This window comes from Chlorocebus sabaeus, chromosome 11 (assembly GCF_047675955.1).
Source record: "Chlorocebus sabaeus isolate Y175 chromosome 11, mChlSab1.0.hap1, whole genome shotgun sequence".
Lineage (NCBI taxonomy): Eukaryota > Metazoa > Chordata > Mammalia > Primates > Cercopithecidae > Chlorocebus > Chlorocebus sabaeus.
Genome location: NC_132914.1, coordinates 43,456,625 through 43,481,520, shown reverse-complemented (window position 1 = coordinate 43,481,520; position 24,896 = coordinate 43,456,625). Strand labels below are relative to the sequence as shown.

The following is a 24,896-nucleotide window of genomic DNA, read 5'->3' as shown; positions in this document are numbered from 1 at the left end:
ATGTCCATATATGGCCAAAAAAAATATGGTTTAGAATGTTCATAGCAGCATTACTCTTAACAGCCCCAAACTGGAAATAACCCATTTGCCCATCGAAAGTGAAGAAAAAAAATACAATAATATGAATAAAATACTATGAATCAATCTCAAAAATATAATGCTGAAAATAATATTGTATGATTTCACTTACAGAAAGTTCAAAATCAGACAAAATGAACCCTCTGGTGTCACAGATCAGGATAGTGGTCCCTTACAGAGAGGAGGATGGAGTAAAGATTGGAGGGAAAATGAAAGATTTCAACTGATGTTGCTCTATTTCTTAACTTAGACAGATAGTTACATGAGTGGTTCACTTTGTGATAATTAATTAAACTTTTCACTTCTGTTTTATATAATCTTTATGATTTTCTTTAAAATTTTATTTAACAACTTTTAAAATAAAGTATGAAATTTCTAAGATCTTTCTGGAAAAGAAAAATTAGTTGTACAAAAATTGACTTAAAAATTTACAAAACACTTTGGGAGACTGAGGCGGGCAGATCACGAGGTCAGGAGTTCGAGACCAGCCTGGCCAACATTGTGAAACCCTGTCCCTACTAAAAATGCAAAAAATTAGCTGGGTGTGGTGGCAGGAGCCTATAATCCCAGCTACTTGGGAGGCCAGGGCAGGAGAATCGCTTGAACCCGAGAGGCACAGGTTGCAGTGACCAAGACTGCATCACTGCACTCCAGCGTGGGCAATAGATTGAGACTCCATCTCAAAAAAAAAAAAATTACAAAATAAAAATAACTTTACAAAGTACAATCAGTTTTTCCCCACAATCAAGAAAATTTTAAGAAAGAAAAAAGACTTTAGTTTCAAAAAGTTAACAAAATCATAATATTTTTCAAAGTGATAGTTACATGTTAAAAAGCATTCTTTTATTTGAATATTGCATGGATAAAACTAGAAAGAATAAACTGAAATCACTAGGATGATTTAAAAGTAACTAATAATTTCCTTTTTGATATAAATGTTTAATTTTGTGAGGTTTTAAAAAATTAAGCACTCACTTTGTTTTGATACAAAACAAAACATGCCTATTTTGTTTTTCTATAAAATGATATTCTCTCAACTTCTATATTCACAGGTTATTTTTTGCAGTGAGCCAAGATCGCGCCACTGCACTCCAGCTTAGGCTACAGAGGGAGACTCTGTCTCAAAAATAAAATAAAACAAAACAAAATAAAATAATTAAGGAAATTTCCAAAAAATAGATTAAACAGAGAGAAAACAGAAAGCTAAAAAAGAAAAAAGAAGAAGAAACATACCAGAAAAGTTCCCATTACTGAAGGATATAAATATCCAGACTGAAAGGACCCACCAAAACGAAATAATAACTTCAATGAAAACAACAAAACACCCCCTGAAGACACATCATCATCATGAAACCTTAGAATATTCAGAAATAAAGAGACCACAACAGTTTCTAGAGGGAGGAAAACAGATCACATACAAAGAAATGGGAACCAGAATATCACTAGTCTTCTCAACAGCAAAGCTGGTGCTAGAATACACCAGAGCAATATCCTCAGATTTTTAAAGAAAAATGACTTTTCAGTCTAGAATGTTATGTACAGCCAACAACTATCAAGAGTAAGGGTAGACTACAGACATTTTTAGGAATTATTGAAAGGATATGCTTTTACATGAAGACAGTAAAACAAGAAAAGAAAATAAATGGGTTTCAACGAAAAGGGATTCAACATGGAGACAATTCCTGAGCAGAGCTGTGTACCAGGTCCAGAGAGCAACCTGTCTAGACTGCGGAAGGGCAGTTTGCAAGGAAAAAAAAATTCTAAAAATGAAAGTCTGATAGAGGTTTAACAACTGTGTGTGGACAGCTTATTGATATACTTGAAAGATATTGATTAAAATACATGGTAAAATCATATTAGGCCCATAAAAAGCCAAGCAAAAAGCATGGCACTCATGCTTTTTATGGGCGTAATACAAAGAGACAAAAAGGCTGGGTGTGGTGGCTCATGCCTGTAAGCCCAGCACATTGGGAGGCCAAGGTGGGTGGATCACTCGAGGTCAGGAATTCAAGACCAGCCTGGCCAACATGGTGAAACCCCATCTCTACTAGAAATAAAAAAATTAGCCAGGCATGGTAGTGGGCATCTGTAGTCCCAGCTACTCAGGAGGGTGAGGCAGGAGAATCACTTGAACCTGGGAGGCAGAGGTTGCAATGAGCTGAGATCGCACCACAGCACTCCAGCCTGGGTGACAGAGCGAGACTCTGTCTCAAAAAATAAAAATAAAAAAGAGAAAGAAAAACATAATAGTATAACACTTGGCTCAACATCAAACAATCCAACAATAACATCTGATTTAAGATTTAATCAACGACTGTGATGGAACAATAATATGATGAGGAAAAAGGAAAGTGGGAAGAAGAGAGGTTTAAGACTATCCAATTTCTTAAAGGGGAAGTCAATAAATGTACAAAATTAGGTAAGTTAAGAAATAGTAACACAGACATATTCTTTTGAAATATGAAAGCAATTGCATTAGCTCAAATTGTTGCAGGATCCCCCCTTGGAGGTGGGTAGTGGGGGCAAAGTAGGGAACTATTTGGTTTTATAAAGTAGGGAACTATTTGGTTTTTTATATATACATATATATACACACAATTTTTTTTTTTTTTTTTTTTTTTTGAGATGGAGTCATGCTCTGTCGCCCAGGCTGGAGTGCAGTGGTGGGATCTCGGTTCACTGCAAGCTCCGTCTCCCAGGTTCACGCCATTCTCCTGCTCAGCCTCCTGAGTGGCTGGGACTATAGGCACCTGCCACCACGCTCAGCTAATTTTTTGTATTTTTAGTAGAGACGGGTTTTCACCATGTTATCCAGGATGGTCTCGATCTCCTGACCTCATGAACAGCCTGCCTTGGCCTCCCAAAGTGCTGGGATTATAGGCGTGAGCCACTGCGCCCAGCCTGGTTATAACTTTTATAGCACTTACTACTACTTTTTTTTTTTTTTTTTTTTTTTTTTTTTTTTTTTTTTTTTTTGAGACAGAGTCTTGCTCTGTTGCCAGGCTGGAGTGCAGTGGCGTGATCTTGGCTCACTGCAACCTCCGCCTTCCAGGTTCAAGTGATTCTCCTGCCTCAGCCTCCTGAGTAGCTGGGACTACAGGCGTGCAACACCACGCCCAGCTAATTTTTGTATTTTTAGTAGAGATGGGGTTTCACCACGTTGGCCAGGATGATCTCAATATCTTGACCTCATGATTCAACTGCCTCAGCCTCCTAAAGTACTGGGATTACAGGCGTAAGCCACCATGCCCTGCCTTGATTTTTTAAAATTTATTTTTTCTAACACCTTCATTGATGTATAATTCACACACTGTACAATCTATTTATTTGAGATGCAATCTTGCTCTGACACACAGGCTGGAGTACAGTGGCACGATCTCAGCTCACAGCAATATCCGCCTCCTGGGTTCAAGGGATTCTCCTGCCTCAGCCTGAGTGGCTGGAATTACAGGCGTGCGCCACCACGCCCAGCTAATTTTTGTATTTTTTAGCAGAGGCGGGGTTTTGCCATGTTGGCCAGGCTGGTCTCAAACTCCTGACCTCAGATAATCCACCCGCCTCGGCCTCCCAAAGTGCTGGGGTACAGGCGTGAGCCACCGCGTCTGGCTCAATCCACCCATTTAAACAAAAATTCACTCGTTTTTAGTATATTCACGGAATTGTGCAACCATCACCACAATCAATTCTAGAATATTTTCATCATCTTTAAAAGAAACCCAATACCCATTAGCAGTCACTTCCAATTTTCCCAAATCCTTCCTTTGTTGTGTTTTAGTTTTTTTCCATTGTGGTAAAACATACATAACATAAAACGTACTATTTTAACCAGCTCAGTGGCATTAAGTACATTCATACTGTTGTACAACCATCACCACTATCCATCTCCACAACTTTTTCATCATCTCATAATGGAACTCTCTACCCACTTAACAGTAACTCTCCATTCCTGAACTCCCCCCAGCCCCTGGTAACCACTGTTCTACTTTCTGTCTATATGCATTTGACTCTTCTAGGTATCTCGTAAGTGAAATCATACCATATATTTGTCCTTTTGTGTCATGCTAATTTCACTTAGCATGATGTCCTCAAAGTTTATTCATATGTAGCATATGTCACAGAATTTTTTTCCTTTGTAGGCCAGGCTCAGTAGCTCAAGCCTGTAATCCTAGCACTTTGGGGGGCAGAGGCATGTGGATTGCTTGAGCCCAGCAGTTCAAGACAAGCCTGGGCAACATGGTGAGACCTCATCTCTAGTAAAAATACAAAAACTGAGGTAGGAGGATCACCTGAGCCTGGAGAGGTCAAGACTGCAGTGAGCCATGATCGCACCACTGCACTGCAGCCTGGGCAACAAAGTGAGACCCAAAGTCTCAAAGATTAAAAAAAACTCAAAACTCATAGAACTGTACACTAAAAAGGGTGAACTTTACTATATGCAAATTAAAAGTTTTTTCCTTTGTAATACTGAATAATATCCCATTGTATGTACATGCTACATTTTGTCTATCATCGATAGACACTTAGGTTGCCTCCATACCAATTTTTGGCTGTTGTAAATAATAGCCATGAATATTGGTGTATATATATCTGTTCAATTCCCTGCCTTCAATTCATTTGTGAATATACTCAGAAGTGGGACTGCTGAATGAAACAGATAATTCTGTTTGTTTTTTTAAGGAACTGCCTTACTGTTTTCCACAGCAGCTAGGCATTCTCTATATATTCTGGATATTAGTTTCTTCTCAGACAGGTGACTTGCAATTATTTTGTCTAATTCTATGGGTTGCCTTTTTATTCTGTTGATAGTGTCCTTTGATGTACAAGTTTTAAATTCTGATGAAGTCCAGTTTGTCTGCTTTTCCTTTTATTGCCTGTGTCTTTGGTGTCATATCCCAAGAAATCACTGCCAAATCCAGTATTATAAAGCTTTTGCCCTATGCTTTCTTCTAAGAGTTTTATAGTTTTAGCTCTTATATTTAGGTTTTATATATGGTACAGGTTATGTATCCAACTTTTTTGATGTATATATCCAGTTGTTCAAATGCCATTTGTTGAAAAGACTGTCTTTTCCTCATTGAATGAAGAATTGGCACACTTATGGAAAATCATTTGACCAAATATGTGAGGGCTTACTTTTGGGCCCTCTCTTCTATTCCATTGGCCTCTATGGCTGTCTTTATGCCAGTACCACGCTGTTTTGATTATGTTAGCTTTGTAGTAAATCAGAAGTGGGAGTCCTGCAACACTGTTCTTTCTCAAGATTATTTCTGCTATTCAGGGTCTCTTGAGATTATGTATGAATTCTAGAACGAATTTTTCTTTTTTTGAGTAAGATTATCACCGTATTTATTTTCCTAAAATTTTTCTATAGCTTCAACGTTTTCTCTTCAAAATCAAAAGAAAAATATCCCAAAATTTAGAACTGGATCATTTGGCCCTTTCTCTTCTTGATCTCCTCTCAGTTCAAAATGCTTGCGTCTCTTAATGGACAGCATCCTCTTGATCTGCTATTAGGCTCAACACATTCCAGCCTTAGCATAATCGTGGTTTTAGCCTTTGTATTAGTCTGTTTACATGCTGCTGATAAAGACATACCCAAGACTGGGCAATTTACAAAAGAAAGAGGTTTATTGGACTTATAGTTCCATATGGCTGGGGAGGCCTCACAATCAAGGCGGAAAGTGAAAAGTACGTCTCACATGGTGGCAGACGAGAGCTTTTGCAGGCAAACTCCCCTTTTTAAAGCCATCGGATCTCGTGAGACTTATTCACAATAATGAGAATAGCATAGGAGAGACCTGCCCCCTTGATTCAATTACTTCCTGCCACGTCCCTCCCACCACATGTGGGAATTCAAGATGAGATTTAGATGGGGACAGAGCCAAACCACATCAGCCTTCTTTTGGAAAACTGGCTTTGTCTGCCCAAAACAGCCACTCTGCTTCCAATCATAGGGCCTCTTTCCCTGGGCATACAGGGAATCCTTGCCCTTCTCATACGGTGTCACTTTTGTAAGGTTGATGCTTGCCACACTTCTTACACAAGGTTCTTTGGGTTTTAGGTACATTGATCATCTCTGCAGCGGAGCTGCCCTGTCTATATGATGAAAACAGGAAACTGCATCTACAACCCTCATCTTGTGTCACTCACACATAACTGGATTTTTCTATTTTTTCAAAAATCATTGGGATGCTGACAGGTTGCAATGAATCTGTAGAATGCTTTGGAAGTACTAACATCTCACTTAAGTCTTCCAATTCATGAATATGAGAAATCTTTCCAGTTGTTTATATATTGTTTAATTTCTTTCAGTAATCTTTTGTAGTTTTCAGTGTACAAATCTTCTATCTCTTTGGTTAAGACAATTCCTAAGTATTTTACTCTTTTTGATGCTATTGCAAGTGGAATTACTGGCCAGATGCGGTGGCTAACACCTGTAATCCCAGCACTTTAAGAGGCCAATGCAGTTGGGTCACTGGAGAACAGGAGTTCAAGACCAGCCTGGGCAACATGGTGAAACTCCATCTCTACTAAAAATACAAAAATTAGCCGGGTGTGGTTGTGGGTGCCTGTAATCCTAGCTAGTCAGGAAGCTGAGGCAGGAGAATCGCTTGAACCTGGGAGGTGGAAGTGGCAGTGAATCAAGATCATGCCACTGCACTCCAACCTGGGTGACAAGAGCAAAACTCTGTCTCAATAAACAAACAAATAAATAGATAAATGGAATTATTTTCTTAATTTCCTTTTTGTGTTGTTCATTAGAGAAACATACTATTTGATTTTTAAATAAGACCCTTGCATTACACATTAAAGATACATATATCAAAAGAAGGCAAATATATTGCACTTTTCCAGAGCTCAAGCTTGATCAGAATGGAGATGAGATGCATTAAACATTTTATACTATTCAAATTATTAGATTCTGAATTTCAAATAAAAAGCTGCTGATATTTTTATACTGTTCAAGATATTCTACTATAAGAATGAGGGTAAATTTCCATGTATCTTACTTGCTTTTTCTTTTTTTTGAGATGGAGTTGCCCAGGCTGTTGCCTAGGCTGGAGTGTAGTGGCACGATCTCCGCTCACTGCAACCTCGGAGGCCTCCCAGGTTCAGGCAATTCTCCTGCCTCAGCATCTCGAGTAGCTGGGATTACAGGCACATGCCACTATGCCCAGCTAATTTTTGTATTTTTTAATAGGGACAGAGTTTCACCATGTTGGCCAGGCTGGTTTTGAACTCCTGACCTTGTAATCCACCTGCCTCGGCCTCCCAAAATGCTGGGATTATAATAAGCCACCGAGCCTGGCCATTTTTTCTTTAGTTTAAAAGATCACACTCTATATTACTTCTTTTTGTTCTTGAGACAGAGTTTCACCCTGTTACCCAGGCTGGAATGCAGTGGTGTGAGCACGACTCAATGCAACCTCTGCTTCCTGGGCTCAAGTGATCCTCCCACCTCAGCCTCCCTGGTAGCTAGGACCACAGGTGCACAACACCAAATCCAGCTAATTTTTAAAATTTTTTGTATAGATGGGGTTTCGTCATGTTGCCCAGGCTGGTCTCGAATGCCTGGCTCAAGCAATCTATCTGCCTCAGCCTCCCAAAGTGCTGGGATTACAGGCATGAGCCACCACATCTAGCCTCGCATTATTCTACTAGAGAACTATCAAGAGAGAATTATCTTTTGTAGCTGCCTGATTTTCTACACTCTCTCCACACATGTGGGTTCTGCCAGATTTTCTATCAGTATTCTTGCTTAGGTAAAACTCCCCATCAGTGGAGATGTTCAACAGAAGTTCTATACTGGGGATTTCAACCTGGATTGGGCGAGTGAATAGAAAGACTTAATGGATTGTCTTAATTCATAAGACTCTACTATTCTAACGTCACAGGACCTGAAGATGCCAGAAAATACTTGAAAGGTTTAGAGTTAAATAAAACAACAAAATCAACAAAACAAAACCAGTGAAATGAAAACTTTTGGCTCAACATTTTATTAGCTCTAGACAAAGAAGCTTTGCCTCGAATGTACAATTTCAATGTGAAGAAAAGGCCCTTAAAAAAATTACAAAGTTCTTTCTAGTATTCCAATTTTCTACACAAATTCCAGATCAGGCTGGGAATGGTGGCTAATGCCTGTAATCCCAGCACTTTGGAAGGCCAAGGCGGGTGGATCATCTGAGGTCAGGAGTTCGAGACCAGCCTGGCCAACATGGTGAAACCCTGTCTCTACTAAAAATACAAAAAAAAAAAAAAAAAATTAGTTGGGCATGGTAGCAGTTGCCTGTAATCCCAGCTACTCAGGAGGCTGAGGCAGGAGAATCACTTGAAACTGTGAGATGCAGTTGCAGTGAGCCGAGACCACGCCATTGCACTCTAGTCTGGGCAACAGAGCGAGACTCTGTCTCAAAAAAAAAAAGGGCCGGGCGCGGTGGCTCAAGCCTGTAATCCCAGCACTTTGGGAGGCCGAGACGGGCGGATCACGAGGTCAGGAGATCGAGACCATCCTGGCTAACATGGTGAAACCCCGTCTCTACTAAAAATACAAAAAAATAAGCCGGGCGAGGTGGCGGGCGCCTGTAGTCCCAGCTGCTCGGGAGGCTGAGGCAGGAGAATTGCGCGAACCCGGGAGGCGGAGCTTGCAGTGAGCAGAGAGCGGGCCACTGCACTCCAGCCTGGGTGACAGAGCGAGACTCCGTCTCAAAAAAAAAAAGAGGCTGGGCGCAGTGGCTCACACCTGTAATCCCAGCACTCTGAGAGGCTGCGGTGGGTGGATCACTTGAGGTCAGAAGTTTGAGACCAGTCTGGCCAACATGGTGACACTCGTCTCTCTTAAAAATACAAAAATTAGCCGGGTGTGGTGGCGAGTGCCTGTAGTCCCAGGTACTCGAGAGGCTGAAGCAGGAGAATCGCTCAAACCTAGAGGCAGAGGCTGCAGTCAGCCGAGATTGTGCCACTGCACTCCAGCCTGGGCAATAGAGTGAGACTCTGTCTCAAAAATCAAACAAACAAAACAAAAAACCAACAAAACAACAACAAAACACACACAAATTCCAGATCAGAACTCTAGGAGAATGAATTTCCCACCACCTGTCTATCAATCAAATACTTACTGAATGACTATCATATTGCTAACACTATGCTAGGCACTAAAGATACAAAGATCAAAATACTGAATCCCTACCTTCAAAGAGCTCATCGTCTAAGGTGGTAACATGCAACACATGGGGCAGTAGGGAATATGTACTGTGCTCCAGGTCAGGGTTAAGGTAGTAAGGAAGATGTCAGGAAAGGAAGCAGTAACCACTGAGTTGAATCTTAAAGGATGAATAGGAGGTAGAGATTATAATGTGTTGGGCACTGTGCTAAGTGTTCAAGCTACAAAGATTAATCAGAGGAAGTCTCTGCACATAGTTCTGTAAGGGAAAAAGCCGCATAAAAAACATTTTCAAAACAATGAGATTAAAAGTTTTAAGACAGACATGTTGTAAAAATAGAGGAGAACAAGCTCAGTAGGGAAGGGGAATAGAGCAAAGGAAAGGCTACACAAAGAAACTCATGTCTGAGCTGAATCATGAAGGGTAAGCAGATATTCAATAGGTGGGCAACGCAGGGAGGAGGGCATTCTAGGCAGGGAGAATAGTATGAGCATTGGAACAAAGGTACAAAGTGTGACTTGAAAGAGCCCAGTGTGATTAGGAACTTGCATGTGGCTTAGTTTCACTGAAATGTAGGCTATGAAACAAAAAAGCGGTTAGGAGGGAAATAAAGTAAGAAAAGTAAAAAGAAATGTTATGAACTAAATCATGAAGATACTAGAATTCTCGTATGGTTATTAAACCTTTACATTTCTTTTTTTTTCTTAAAAAAACTTGGCTCAAGTGTGAAAAATTTTCTTGTTCATTTATACTTGATTAAATAAATATAGTAACATTTGCCATTACAGATAACTTTTTCAACTTTAGCTTTAAATGCTATTCACCTTCCACTTAGCGAAATCTTAAAACAATATAGTCAAATTCATTTTCTTTTTATAATTGATACCACTATTTTTATGCTTAGAAAATTCAGTTTAAAGGTCATTGTAAAGAATATCATAAAAGACCTAAAACAAGGTAAAATAGGGGTGTAGGGAAGACCAAACATGGATTCAAAATACATTAAGGAGATGGAACTAATATGTGAAAGGGAGAGCCTGAGATAGAAAGTGACTATCAGGAACACAAGATGCATCTGAGGACAGCTTCTCGAGAGGCAGCCCAAGAGTGGTCAGTTGAAGATGCAGGAGGAATTCCAGAAAAGTAACTAAGGAAGACAAGGTATCAACAAAATATTCTATATTTGCTCTCTCAAGAATTAATGAGTTATCCCTCCTGGTTTCCGTACATCTACAAAATCCTGGGTTTTCTTTTGCTTAAGTCCATTGGAAAGTTTAAAACTTCAGAATATTATACATATACCTTAACATTATTTATGACATTGATGGGTACAAGAAAATGACAAGTGTCAAACTGAATTTCATTTGGACTCCACATGATTCAAATGATCAATTCTTTTGTTTTCCCCAATAAACTCCTAAGTTTCCTCTTTAGTAGAGCTACTTTTTGTTCTAAATTCTATGGCCAGTAAGACAAATTAACTTAATAAAACAACTTAAAGGACCATTTTTTGGTTGTTTTAACTTCTATTTATTTTTGACTTTTAAGAGCTCATCATGGCCTGACCTAGGCATAAACTTTTGGATGTATTTGCAAAACTGATGAGAAAAACAATGAAGAAAATACAGTTATCTAATTTTATTAACTTATATGTAAAAATAAAATAAACTAAATTCACTTTGGCTACAGAAAACATATTACTCACCTACGACCACATTCTGAATATTTACCAATATTTTTTAATATTAAGGCAGCTGTTAGTCGGATGTGTTTAGTTATTGGTCCCTCTTTTTCATCCTTAAAAAGAAAGGAAAAAAAGAAAGAATAAAGATCTAAATCATATAGGACTCAGACTTTTACGATAAGGGTTTCAAGGCATGCTTACTGTAAAATCTCGAAAGACAAGGTTTCTTGATCCTCTCCTCAGAGCCATAAGTGCAGCACTGGGATGATTCACAATGGCCTTCTGTGCTCTAGGAGTTGAGCTTGTGCCCCCTACAGCTGGCTGCCTAAATTGATCAGAGAGAGCGAGAGAGAGTTAACATGATACTGCAGACAGACTGACAACTATGACCATCCTGCCAATCTCTTTAAGCTGGTTATTTAAAAATTGTGTTTACAGGGTGACTAAAGGTCCAATGGTCTAGCATTAACGTTTATGCTCTGTGACAGCTTAGGCAAAGGGGCTCTTAGTATCAAGGTGAAGTTTCAAGTCTTTTATTTTCCAATCTATCAATTTTAAAGCAAATAGATGTTCCATCTTTAAAGTTACCATACTGGGTAAGTATGCAATCAAGACAAATTCAACATAATGCCATAGTTACAGCCTTCTCATCTTTGAATATAATGTGAAGATTTTAACAAAGAAGAAAAGTCTACAATTTTTGCTACAAATTATTTCCAAATGTTACCTAAGAGTAAAGTAATAATACTACCTAAGAATGTACTGACACTGGTCATCCAGGAAAACACGGTATGATAACATGGAATTATGCTAAATACCACATTTCAAACTATTACTTACATAACTTAAATTTCATCATTATTTAATAATTTCAATCAATCCTTTCACTACAGTTCTGTTATTTATGAAATATACAGAATGGAAAAACTGTAGAGATGATTTTATGTAAAATATGATTCAAACTACTGTAGATTTCTTTGGCCAAGCAGATAAAATGCATCATTATCTGTGTGCTCTGGTGAGACAGCAATGGAGATGCTGACTTATCATATATGAGGAAACACTGTTTCTGACACTGTAACTGGCTGCATGACTTTCAATATTTCTTTTCACATTTGAAAAGCAGGGGTATTTCTGATACATTTTTACTAATTCCGAATATTAAATTATTTTAAGCTAATGCTGAATATTAAATGAGACAACCTGAAAACAATCTTTAAACTGTAAACCAGTGTTATGTATGTTTATATGTGTTATGTGTATATATATATTTGATAATGGCAAGATATGAAATCTCTTTGCCATTATCAAATAGATGATTACTCTCTTACAGGAAAAGGAACCATACACAGTACTTTTAGTTTACAAAGTATTTCTCATATACCATCTGTCATTACTTCCAATGACTGACTAGTCTACAAAACAGAATCAGTGTTAGAGCTCAAAGGTAACTTACAGACCACATTGTCCAGCCAAAAGGAAAAGTGATGCCAAGAGAATCTAAGCAATTTGAACACAGTCACATTGCTGGTTTGTGGCAGAGCTGGACTAGAACCCAGGTTTCTAGTCTCCTAATATGCTAAGTTGCATTTCATTGTTCTTGTGTTTTGCCTAGTTTCTTTTTGTATGTACAATAGGAAGTAAACTCATTTTCCTTACTTGGTAGAAGACTTCTGACTTCCTGCTTGTCCTGGTTCATCTTGTTTTAATCCTGCAAGTAGGGCATCCTTTGAACAGTGCTTATCCTTATTGAGAAAGAGGAAGCAACAGAATGCATATCAAAATCTTTAATGCAAATGAGTTACTGATCAAATAATATTTTAAAAGTGTACCTGCAAGTGGGTAATAAAAGAAAATCGCTGTCGCTGAAAAGGCTCACAACCTTCCCAAAGACACTGCCCTGGATATACATCTTTTCCTCCATGTTCAGTTGCTGCATGGTAGAAAACCTGTGAGGGTGTCTGAAACCACCTATAAAAAATAACAGTAGTAGACACTTGGATGTATTCAAGTATATTTTGAAACTATTTCAAAAATTTCTCTACTTATATTTCTAAGTAGAATCATCAGTTGTACTGAACACTTTTGGTAATTTGTTTTAACATCCCTTATTCCTAATTCCCCACCTTCAATGAAGGCTGACTAAAAATCTCTTAAAAGTGAATGAAGTATCATTTAAAAACACCATAGAACATTATCTTATAAACAAATATCATATTCTATTGTACTTTTATAAATTGCTCATTTATTAGATTTCATATTAGATATAATAACTCAAGCATATTCAACAGTTCAAATTCTATAAGTTTTAGTAAGTCTGCCTTTTAAGTTCACATTTATATGTCTGTCCACGTTGTTAAGTACCATCTCTCACTCCTCCAGCACATATCCTGTGATGTCTGAGTGGGCAGGTGGCAAAGCACACAAAACTGAAGGAAGTCAGATTTTATTCTCCTTTATTAGACAATATGGAAATGAGAGAGAACAGTGGAATCTAGACAGCAAAGAATGTATTAAAAGGCTTCAATTACTAATGAATAACTCAAATATTTGTGCAATCTATATATATATATATATATATATATATTTGAGATGGAGTCTCGCTCTGTCGCCAGGCTGGAGTGCAGTGGTGCGATCTTGGCTCACTGCAACCTCCGCCTCCCGGGTTCAAGCGATTCTTCTGCCTCAGCCTTCCGAGTACCTGGGACTACAGGCACGTGCCACCACGCCCGGCTAATTTTTGTATTTTTAGTAGAGACGGGGTTTCACTATGTTGGCCAGGCTGGTCTCGAACTCCTGACCTCATGATCCACCCGCCTCGGCCTCCCAAAGTGCTGGGATTACAGGTGTGAGCCACAGCACCCAGCCGAAATGAATATCTTTAAGATCTAAAGCAAAGATCTCTTAGGATTTGACTTTTTATGGCTGTCATATAAACATATATATATTTGAACCAGTTTTTAATGTGTAACAAATATCCAGTATCCCAAATTATTCTTCCTTTAGGAATGACTAATATTTTAAAATAAAATTTAATCAGAAGTTAATTAAATACTGAATTATATAACACAGTGTCAGAAAGAGTAAGTTATATATTTAATTTCCATCACATGTATCTATATAAATACCTACAAAAGTATATTGTGAGGCTAAAATCAGTAAACACATTTTAAATTTCAGAACTTCGTTTACTTCTCAGAACTCACAATGCTATTTCATTAATATGAAATATGACTTGAGTTCTGTTACACATACTAGTTATTGCCACAAGGAAGCATTTCTTGTTGTGTTTTTAAGACATTACCTAAATACTATTAAATCATTAACTGCAATATATTAAGTCTACACACACGTGCACACGTATACACAGAAACCAAAATCCAAATGTACTACTACTCAGTATTCACAATGTCTATTTCTAAACTATTTTTCAATACATACAATGAATCAAGTTTATTGGCAACAATAAAAATGGTGAATTTAGCAGCCACAGGAAAAATGATAGCACTTCCTTAAATCAATTTTAATTACTAAATACACACAGTTATGTGTATACGAATTTAAGACAACAGATATTTTAAAGTGTTCATTAGTCTATCTGTCCTCAGAGTCTATTTTTCTCTTCAATCTAGTACTATTGTCTTCATTCCAAGTCTATTTTCTAACTACTCTAGTCATAAAAGCTATTCATTGATTGTTGTGGTGGTTCAAGGTAAAGTTCTAATATAATTATGAATGAGGCTGGCTGCAATAATCACGTGAAGGTGAAAAGTAGTTAAGGGTTCCAAATCCATTAAATGAACCACCTGAATTTTATTTATTTATGAGACAGAGTCTTGCTCTGTCGCCCAGGCTGGAGTGCAATGGCACGGTCTCGACTCAATCCAACCTCTGCCTCCCGGGTTCAAGAGATTCTCCTGCCTCAGCCTCCCAAATAGATGGGACTACAGGCACCTGCCACCATGCCCAGCCAATTTTTGTATTTTTAGTAGAGACGGGGTTTCGCCATGTTGGCCAGAATGGTCTTGAACTCCTGACCTTGTGATCCACCTGCCTCAGGTTTCCAAAGTGCTGGGATTACAGGCGTGAGCCAGCCACCATGCCTGGCCAATACCTGAGTTTTAAAAGTTTACATGTAATATTGGAGAGTTAAACTCTAAAGAAATGTAAAGCAAATAAATACTGAGTTTTCAGAACATTATGGATATTTACTGGATGGATTGGGAGAAGTATAAGTGATGAAGCAGAATGCTACTGTTTACTGTCATATCTAGAAAACTGTTCTTAAAACTACTCCGGCAATCACCTCCACTCCCTACCACCAACCCATAAATCATAAACAATATGTTAATGGAAGTGGGAAAATTCAAGAGTATCCAAAAATAATACAAATAAAAATTACTTGTGATATAGCCATAATGCTAACATTTTAGTATACTTTCTTTAAGCCTTCTCTGAGTATGTATGTGTTTTTAAACAAAACTGGGACTGTTACTGATGTAATTTTATATACTGCTGCCACTCCAGGGTAATATGATAGCTTTGTACAAATTATTATTATTATTTGAGACAGAGTCTCACCCTGTTGCCCAGGCTGGATGGAGTGCAGTGGCACAATCTTGGCTTACTGCAACCTCTGTCTACTGAGTTCATGTGATTCTTCTGCCTCAGCCTCCTGAGTAGCTGGGATTGCAGGCATGCAGCAGAATGCCTAATTTTTCTATTTTTTAGTAGAGACGGGGTTTCTCCATGTCGACCAGGCTGGTTTCAAGCTCCTGACCTCAAGTGATCTGCCTGCCTCGGCCTCCCAAAGTGCTGGGATTACAGGTGTGGGTCACCACGTCCGATCCCTTTGTAGAAATTAAAACAATATTCTTCCTTAAGATACTTTATTGTCTTGTGCTGAAAAATTGTTGTAATAAACATACAACATATGGCACATACAATGTGACTGGTTCCCCCCTTGATGTGTACAACCATTGGCAACAGCTCTGGGCAAAAAAGAATCCTCTGAAACTCATTTTACTCACTGAGAATCTAGTTTTAAAGATGGGTGTGAGGCTTAAATTTGATATGTATACATCTCTTTGGAAAACAGTAGGCCAAAAATAAATAAGGGCTCTTGTCATCATGATCAGTAATAGTAGCAGTAGTGGCGGTAAGGGGTAGTGGTGGTACTGGTAACCCCTTGTCTCTTCACTGGGCCATCTTGTTAATCCTCTACTCTGAGATCTTCTCCACAACTATTCCAAAATTGCAAGCTTTGTTCAGTAACATTTGGTCCACCTTCAAATTAATGGCCTCCATTAGCAAGCAACACTCACTATCGCTCACAACTAATTTTATTCATTTCTGCTCCTGAAAATATTCTCCATAGAAACTGCCTGCAATTCAACTTTGGTTAAATACTGAATTTCAATCTTATTTTAGAGCTTGTCTTCCTCTGTACTTGTGTGTATTTGTAAATTTAGAGACAGTATCTTACATTTATGTCTCTGAAAAAAAAATGCTTATTACCGAAAAAACAAGTTTATTTCATTAGAGCTTCTTTAACTTTCTTCTCTACATTAGATTTTCAGTCACTATTCATCCTTTCTTTACCTTGGATCTCAGCCAAATGTAGCTACTATTTCCCAGGTTAACTCCTTCACGGATATATTGGTGAGACACCCAAGTTTAAAAGGGCTCCTCGGAGAATCTCTCACCAGCCTCTGCACTGGGAGGAAGGGGTGGAGCCTCGGGAAGTTCGTGCCATTTGCAGCAGGGAGATGCCTGGCCACTCCTCTTCCTGTGTGGTAAGCTGAGAATAAATCTGTGAGGTGGAAAACCTGTTAGCAGGACTCCATCTCACTTTGCTGAGCTGTTTTTCCTTTTCCGTTCTCATCCAGTAAATTCCACTCCTCACACTTCTATGTGTCTATGAGCCTAATCTTTCCTGGTTGTGTGAAAAGAACCCGGTTTTTTTCTACAACATTGGATTCTATTGTGTTTCTTCATAAATTATCCCCTTTTCCATCTTTTATCTTTTCCTCTCTACTGAATGTCACACTTAAGTATATAAAAACAAATGTTATTCTAAGTAGAAACAACACTTTTTCTTTGATCCTGCTACTTTTTCAAAAGAAAGAAACCAGAATTTATCAATATCTGGGAAAGCAATGCAAAATGTAATATTTAATATAGCTACTGTAACAAGTTTTTGACACTTTCAGTCACTGGCGATTTAAAAAATACATATTTTTCAATTGCATCATCACTCCTGCTTCTTATTTAAACCATTGCAGTGAAAGCTCAGGATTAGCTTCTATTCTTCATTTAATTCCCCTTCAGCCAAATTCTATTTTCTTTTATTCCAGTGAAGAACTGTTTGGTTCAACTGAGCAAATATTCACATAGGCTACTAGGTACAAATTTCCTGAAATGAAAACCCATTTTCTGGGGAGAAATTCAAGCCTGCTGCATGAATTTGCGTAAGTCACAGGAGCTGAATGTTAATCACCAAGACAATGGGGAAAATGTCTCCAGGGCATGTCAGAGACCTTCATGGCAGCCTCTCCCCAGAGGCCTAGCAGGACAAAATTATTTCCTGGACCAGGTCCAGGCCCCCCATGCTGCCTGCAGCCTAGAGACTTGATGCCCTGCATCCCAGCTGTTCCAGCCATGGCTAAAAAGGGCCAAGGTGCAGCTTGGGCTGTGGCTTCAGAGAGTAAAAATCCCAAGCCCTGGCAGCTTCCACATGGTGTTGAGCCTGTGGGTACCCAAAAGTCAAAAATTGAGGTTTGGAAATCTCCACCTAGATTTCAGAGGATGTATGGAAACATCTGGATGTCCAAGCGGAAGTTTGCTGCAGGGGCAGAGCCCTCATGGAGAACCTCTGCTAGAGCAGATCAGGGCCCCCACACAGAGTCTCCACTGGGGCACTGCCTATGGAGCTGTGAAAAGAGGGCTATCATCCTCCAGACCCCAGAATGGTAGATAAATGAACAGCTCGCACTGTGCACCTGGAGAAACCGCAGACACTCAATGCCAACCCATGAAGGCAGCTGAGAGGGGGGACTGTACCCTGCAAGGCCACAGGGGCGGAGCTGCACAAGGCTCTGGGAGCCCACCTCATGCGTCAGCGTGACCTGGGTGTGAAACATGGAGTCAAAGGAGATCATTTTGGAGTTTTAAGGTTTAATGACTGCCCTATTGGATTTTGGGCTTGGATGGTGCCCGTAGCCTCTTTGTTTTGGCCAATTTCTCCCATTTGTAATGGGTATATATACTCAATGCCTATACCCTACTTATCTAGGAAGTAAATAACTTGCTTTTGATTTTATAGGCTCACAGGTGGAAGGGACTTTCCTTGTCTCAAATGAGACTTTGGACTTGGACTTTTGGGTTAATGCTGGAATGAGCTCAGACTCTGGGGGACTCTTAGAAAGGCATGATTGTGTTTTGAAATGTGAGGACATGAGATTTGGGAAGGGCCACGGCAGAATCATATGGTTTGGCTGTGTACCCACCAAAATCTCACCTTGAATTGTAGTTCCCATAATCCTTACGTGCCATAGGAGGGACCCAGTGGGAAGTAACTGAATCATGGGGTTACCCCCATGCTATTCTCATGATAGTGAGTTCTCATGAGATCTGATGGTTTTATAAAGGGTTTATCCCTGTTTGCTCAGCACTTCTCTCTCCTGCTGCCATGTGAAGAAAGACATGTTTGCTTCCCCTTCTGCCATGATCCTAAGTTTCCTGAGGCCTGCTCAGCCCTGCAGAACTGTGAGTCAATTAAACCTCTTTCCTTTGCAAATTACCCAGTCTTGGGCAGTTCTTTATAGCAGCATGAGAATGAACAATACAGACAGTTTCATTTGGAGTTTTCTTATTTACTCAAGGTCTTGGCAGGCTATTTTTCTTTAGTGGCCAAAAAGTATTCCATATCCTTCTTTATAGCCTTCCTGCTGAAACAAACAAACAAACTCACCTCACTTAAAATACAAGGGTTTTTTTTTTTTTTTTTTTTTTGCAGGAATATTCTAGTTAAAAAGTAAGATGGCACATAAATGTTAATAAACGCACATAAATGTATATGTGAGACTATACATCCAAAAAATTCATACTGCAAACATATTTTAGTTTTAAAAAAGGCGCTACTATTGGTTGCAGAACCCTGAATTGTACCTCCACCCTTGGCATTTAACTGTTTTAGATATATAATATTCTGTGACAAAAGAAATTATCAAGGGCAAGCATTATTATATATTCAAATAAGACTTAGTAACAAGCTGCTAAAATTTTGGGGAAAAAAATATACCAACAACCTTGGCAAGAGGTTACCCAACTTTATTTTATCCAGTTGCAAAAGTTCAAAATAGAAAAAAAGTACTAACTTCACTATTAAAGAGAAATTAATTTATTTCCTTAATACATGATGAAACATTATAAATACAAACTGGAAAACTGAAAATCAGTACTGGTATTCTTGGAAACGAAATACTGCTGTTCCTACAAGAACGAATTCTCCAATCTCAGCTTCTGTGCTACAGTCAATCCAGATTAAAAGTCATAGGTGGGAACAACTGATTGACTAGTGTACCTGCCAAAGGCAATAGGGGACGAAGCAAGTACTTGGCTTTTTTGAGGGGCTTTTGTACAAAGATGGGTCCTGCCTCCAAGTAAGACTGAAATTGTAGGAAATATCCCAAATATAGTAAGGGATTCATATGGAGGATGACCCAAACCAGCTGCCCTCAGTTCTGACTTCTTTCCTTTCCTCCTAATAATTATTACACGAAAAGATTTCTATGTTTGCTCTCTGACCTTCCCGCATCCAGTGGTATTAATCTGCCGGTCTGTGAAGCAGTCACTTAAAATAGTAAAATATAAAAGTGAATTATCAGGGACTTTGTTTTAAAATGTTTTTAAAATGTGTACCTGCCAAACAAATATGAATATAGTTCACATTTGAAAAGTGCTATGAAAGCTGATTTGTACAATTCAGGTATTATAACAATGTTGTTTTGTTTTGTTTTTCTTTGTTTTGTTTTGTTTTTTTGAGACAGAATCTCACTCTGTTGAGGAGGCTGGAGTATAGCGGCATGATCTCTGCTCAGTGCAACCTCCGCCTCCCAGGTTTAAGTGCTTGTCCTGCCTCAGCCTCCCGAGTAGCTGGGATTACAGGTACCTGCCACCACACCGAGCTAATTTTTGTATTATTAGTAGAGACGGGGTTTCACCATGTTGGCCAGGCTGGTCTTGAACTCGTGACCTCAAGCAATCCACCCACCTCAGTCTCCCAAAGTGCTGGGATTACAGACGTGAGCCACCGTGCCTGGCCAACAATGTTATTCTAAATAAGCTAAATATAAACGTGGAGATAAAATAAAAATAAATGATGATGTGTGTATCTGTGTGCTTAAAAGCATACCAAATAATTTCAAACTTTTAAATTCTAGTTTAGACATTCATTCTTCTCTAGGAAAGATATGCTAGCATATCACTTCACACCGTTCTTGACAAAGCTGCACATAGTGCAAAGTACCTCTCTACTTGAACTTCTGTTTGCTCAGAACTTATTATGTATCTGGCATATTCACATACCTCATCTTATTTGATTTCCATGACTGCTCTTTGAACATAAAATTATCCCTTTACTGCTAAGGAAGTGTGCTTTCAAAAAGCAACTTTTCCAGAATCACACAGCTAAGTAAGAGAACTAAGATTTGAAATCTGGTACGTCTAACACAAAATACCTGATTTTTTCCTTCTATGTGATAATACATAATTGTTTACTCGAATAATATAGATAGATGTATTACTAGGTATAAACGGGGGTATACTTTTATATACAGTATCTATGATATCATACTGGCAAATAAATTCTGAAAGCATACTAGATAAGAGGTTAGCATTGGTATATAATTCTCCTTATTATACGCACAAGTTTCCAAGGAATAAATAAGGTTTATTTGTTTTTGTTTTTGCTGAACTACATACCAGATTCTCACCCTAGGAAATTCTTTTCCCAACTACTGTAAATATTTGATAACAAAAAGGTCTTTAACATGAGTTGGCAAATTCTTCCCATGGTTATGTAACCTTTTGGCATTTCATAACGTCTTTAAGTAATCAAATTCTTTGGTATTCAATGTTTTAAAGAATAGAGCAAGGTAAAAATTCTACTGCTATGTGTGGCACAAATCAGGGTATTTCCTAGTTAAAAAAAATTATTTATGGCAAATCAGTAGTTAAGGCCTAAGGAATACATATTTCTCAAACTGATGTTACCAAAAATAAATTATTAAATGAAGTTAATCTCACATTTATGAAGGCTCATTAGTTCAAATTATAAGGATAGTAATATTAGCAAAATATCTAGTATTTCCAGCGCTCTCACACAAAATATTTTATCAACCTAGAAACAGCAAGATGATGACGACTTGTTATCCTGACAATTGAAAATGCAAGATGCCAACAGGCTAGGTCACCAAAGAACTGATGACTTTAGAATCAAGCTAGGTAAACTTCATTCATTTAACTTAGTCAAAAATATGTTAGTTAAAAGCATTTTATGTGCAAGGCATTGTGCTAATACCATAAAACTTCAGAAAGCAACATATAACCCTCCGAAGATCTCTTCTGGTTTTATGACCACAAAATTGAGACAAATGATGCTACGAAACTAATTTCAATTTGTTTCTCCCACTGACATTTTTAAGTCGAGCTACTGAACAATCTAACTACTGATTAATTTCAACCTAAACTGGCAGTTTACCTAAAATTAAGCAGTACTTGCTGAGGCACGTTATCATGAATTTAAAAATTCCACTTGGATATTTTACTCTTTCAAGTATTTTCACATCATTAAGATGGCAGTTTTATGTGTAACATTCAACTAGTCTTTAGATGCTTCAATACTTTTGGAAGAAGCAGAAGTAATCATGTAAATCAATCTACCTTTGTTCTAGAATACAAACTCTAGCTACCTATAAATTTTCAATCATTTGCAAAATATAGTGAAGTTGGTGTCTGTTGTTATTTTCAGTAATTTTCTATCAGACAAAGCATTATTCAAATCTTAGCCAGCTCGATACAAAAGTCTTATTCCAGGACTTCTGGGTCATCATGAAGTAGGCTGTCATCTGGAGGCAGAAAAGTTTGAGTTATGGGAATAATTAGGCCCACAAAGTAGACCTGGGCCTTGGGGTCCCAGAGGAAAAAAGAAAGAAGGTCGTCAAAGAACTGGAGACTTAATCTCAATTTTAAACAATGACATTCATTTTGTTAATGTTCCTCCTATAAGAGCCATATCCTACTCTAAGAGTGTGGTACAAGAGCTGACACCAGAGATGCCTCTAGTGAAAAAAAGACAAGCCTTAGCACCCTAAGGAGCACCTAGAACCTGAGGCCATGTTGGGTGACAGACGGACAGGGAAGTCACCCAGCCCCAGGAAGCAAGTGCTTGACCACTCGGAGTTCCTCAGCGGGGAGAAGAAAAAGAAGTGACCCTTGGCATGTTCCACGGCTCTGGGGTGAAAAACTCCCCAGATCCCAGACACAGTGAGGAGACCAGAGTTGGCAAGAAGTTCAAAAAACACAAGAGGAAAAAAAGGGGCCCAGGACCCCACAGCCTTCTCAGCCCTTCTCATCCCTTGATTCTGCAAGGAAAGGGATGTTGCCTACATTTGCTCAGTGGGGAAGGAGGGCAAGGAGTAGGCAGCCTTGGGGAAGAACGGAAGCAGGGGAGGCCTGGGGAACATAGTGGGAAACTGAAGAAGACAAAAAAAATCCACCAGAAGGGAGACACCCTCCTAGGCCACACCCCAAGCCCTCCAGGTCCATGAAGAGTAGCCTTAGGATACGAAGTAAAAAGAAGCCAGTCAAAATTGAGGCTCCAAAATACATCGCAATAAGCGATGGCCCTAAGGTCACAGCAAAGAAGAAACTGAAGTCTAAGAAAAACAGCAGCCACTCACTGAGGACGTGGCTCTGAAAAGGGAAAAAAGAAGAGGAAAGAGAGCAGGATAGCAGGAAACTCGTGGAAAGAGAAAACAGACACAGAGGTGATGTTGGAAAAGAAAGGCAACATGGACAAGGGGCACACAGACCAGGTGAGATGAAAGGCCTTGCCACAGACTGATATTTAGCTGGGCAAAAGAGAAGCTTCTGAAACCAGGAAGTGGACAGTAACCCAGTTTGGCCAGTGGGATACTGGTTTTAAGAATAAGGAACAGACATGGAAATTTCTCAAACATGGGTGGATTCAAAAATCTGACCCCTTCATTCAGCTGCCCCCCTGCATGACTGCAAGGCCCAACATGACCCTCAGCAAGAAGGCAGCAAATAGCTTGCAGCAGAACCTGCAGCAGGACTACAACTAGGCCATGAGCTGGAAGTTCAACCTAGGAGCAGGCTTTGGCTTCTCCACTGCTTCAAACAAAATCTTTTATATTGGCAGGAATGCTTCCAAGTCAAGTTAGAAGATTAAATTCTAGTGTTGTGTCCCCGCAAACAGCCAAAATTGCATTTATATTCAGTTGTGCAGATGAAAGCCATCTGACGGTTGTCTTGAATCCAACACCTGCAAAGATTAAGGACACTATCTCGATAGGCTTGGGCAAACTGGGGTGGGGGCAGCTTAAGAGAATATGTCAATGGCTAAAACTTCCTGTTTTATGTGTTTAACATTCCACGCCTGTTTGAGACATCAGCACGTATAAATAACATCTGTTAAGTGTTGAGTATTTGATAGACACATACTCAAGCGTTTTCTTTGCATTAATGTGTTTAATCTTCATAATTATAAAATGAGTGCTATTATTATCCCCATCTTATCCATGAGGCAACAGGTTCAGGGATAAAGTAATAAAATTGCCTGGGTCACCCAACAAATAAACAAACAAACAAAAATTATTCTGGCTTGTACAGTAGGAGTAATTACACCTTACAATAGGAATTTTAGGAGGAACTGTAACTGTATAAAGTTCAGTAGGAACCTAGTGATTTGAACCTCAACATCACTTGAGAAGATTTCGTGGGCAGTTGGGGAATTATCAATTTTATCAGTACCAAGTAAAAGTCCTTGGTTCATAGACAGACAAGTTTTCACATAGGAATATTTGTTTAGAATATATTTGAGATCCTCTATATTTCTGGTTTGACTTTCAACAATGCAATTCTAAATATATAATATAGATTTTATTCCTCTTAAGGGAAAATAATTTTCATCTTTCTGCAGCAGTTTTTAATGAGAAATCTATGAGGAGCAATACATTCCAGAAAAGTGTTTTTCAAATGTCTTTTTAGCAACAGAATCTTATTTTCAAACAAAGTATTACTTTAAACCCCTATATATAAAACAAAAGCAAAACTCCTATGTTTAAAGGCAAGGTAGAGGGCCTTTCTTCAACTTTGCCTGATACCACTTATTCAAAGAACACTGTAGCCTAGAAAAATAAAGTCCTAAAAACACTGAATATAAACTCTTGACTACTCAAAAGTCCTTTTCTCCTATTACACAGAATTTAAACAGCAATTCCTAGATATTTTTAAACGAAGGACACTTTTGAGGGAGTCTCAAAAATGTTTTATACAGTCACATGTTATTTATACATTTCAAGGATAAACTAATAGTCAACACTGTGCTTAATGATGATAAACAAGGATGAGGACTTCTAGTTTCCTTTCAGACATGTAAAAAGCTGCAAGTTATCAATCAGTCCCATCCTCACGACAAGAAATGAGATGAACAAACTGAAAATTTACACCTCCTCCTGGATCTATCAGAGAACCGAAGTCACAGGGCAAACTACCACTCTGAAAGCTGGAGAGACCTTGAATACAGAGAATCAGCCCTTCTAGCTGGAGCCAGTAACTTGCAGGAACCCTTAAACAGCAATTGACAAACTGCTAATCTTCAGAATTAAAAACCTCTTGGGGCAGGAGGTCAGTCTCTGGGGAGAACCCATACTTTTGTGTGAATTTCC

General features: G+C 38.7%; 1 protein-coding gene and 1 pseudogene across 1 annotated transcript in view; one reads left to right on the top strand and one right to left on the bottom strand.

The window, feature by feature from the left end:
• Positions 1 to 24,896, bottom strand: part of ARID2 (AT-rich interaction domain 2) — a 187,186-nt gene that overhangs the window by 3,205 nt on the left and 159,085 nt on the right. Inside the window, exons 17-20 of the mRNA XM_037997235.2 lie at positions 12,756 to 12,894; positions 12,583 to 12,668; positions 11,125 to 11,248; positions 10,945 to 11,036 (exon numbers count right to left, since the gene is read on the bottom strand). Of these exons, the coding sequence (XP_037853163.1) occupies positions 10,945 to 11,036; positions 11,125 to 11,248; positions 12,583 to 12,668; positions 12,756 to 12,894 (441 nt within the window). The remainder of the gene's footprint in view (positions 1 to 10,944; positions 11,037 to 11,124; positions 11,249 to 12,582; positions 12,669 to 12,755; positions 12,895 to 24,896) is intronic.
• On the top strand, positions 16,692 to 23,447 carry LOC140712706 (lysine-rich nucleolar protein 1 pseudogene; annotated as a pseudogene).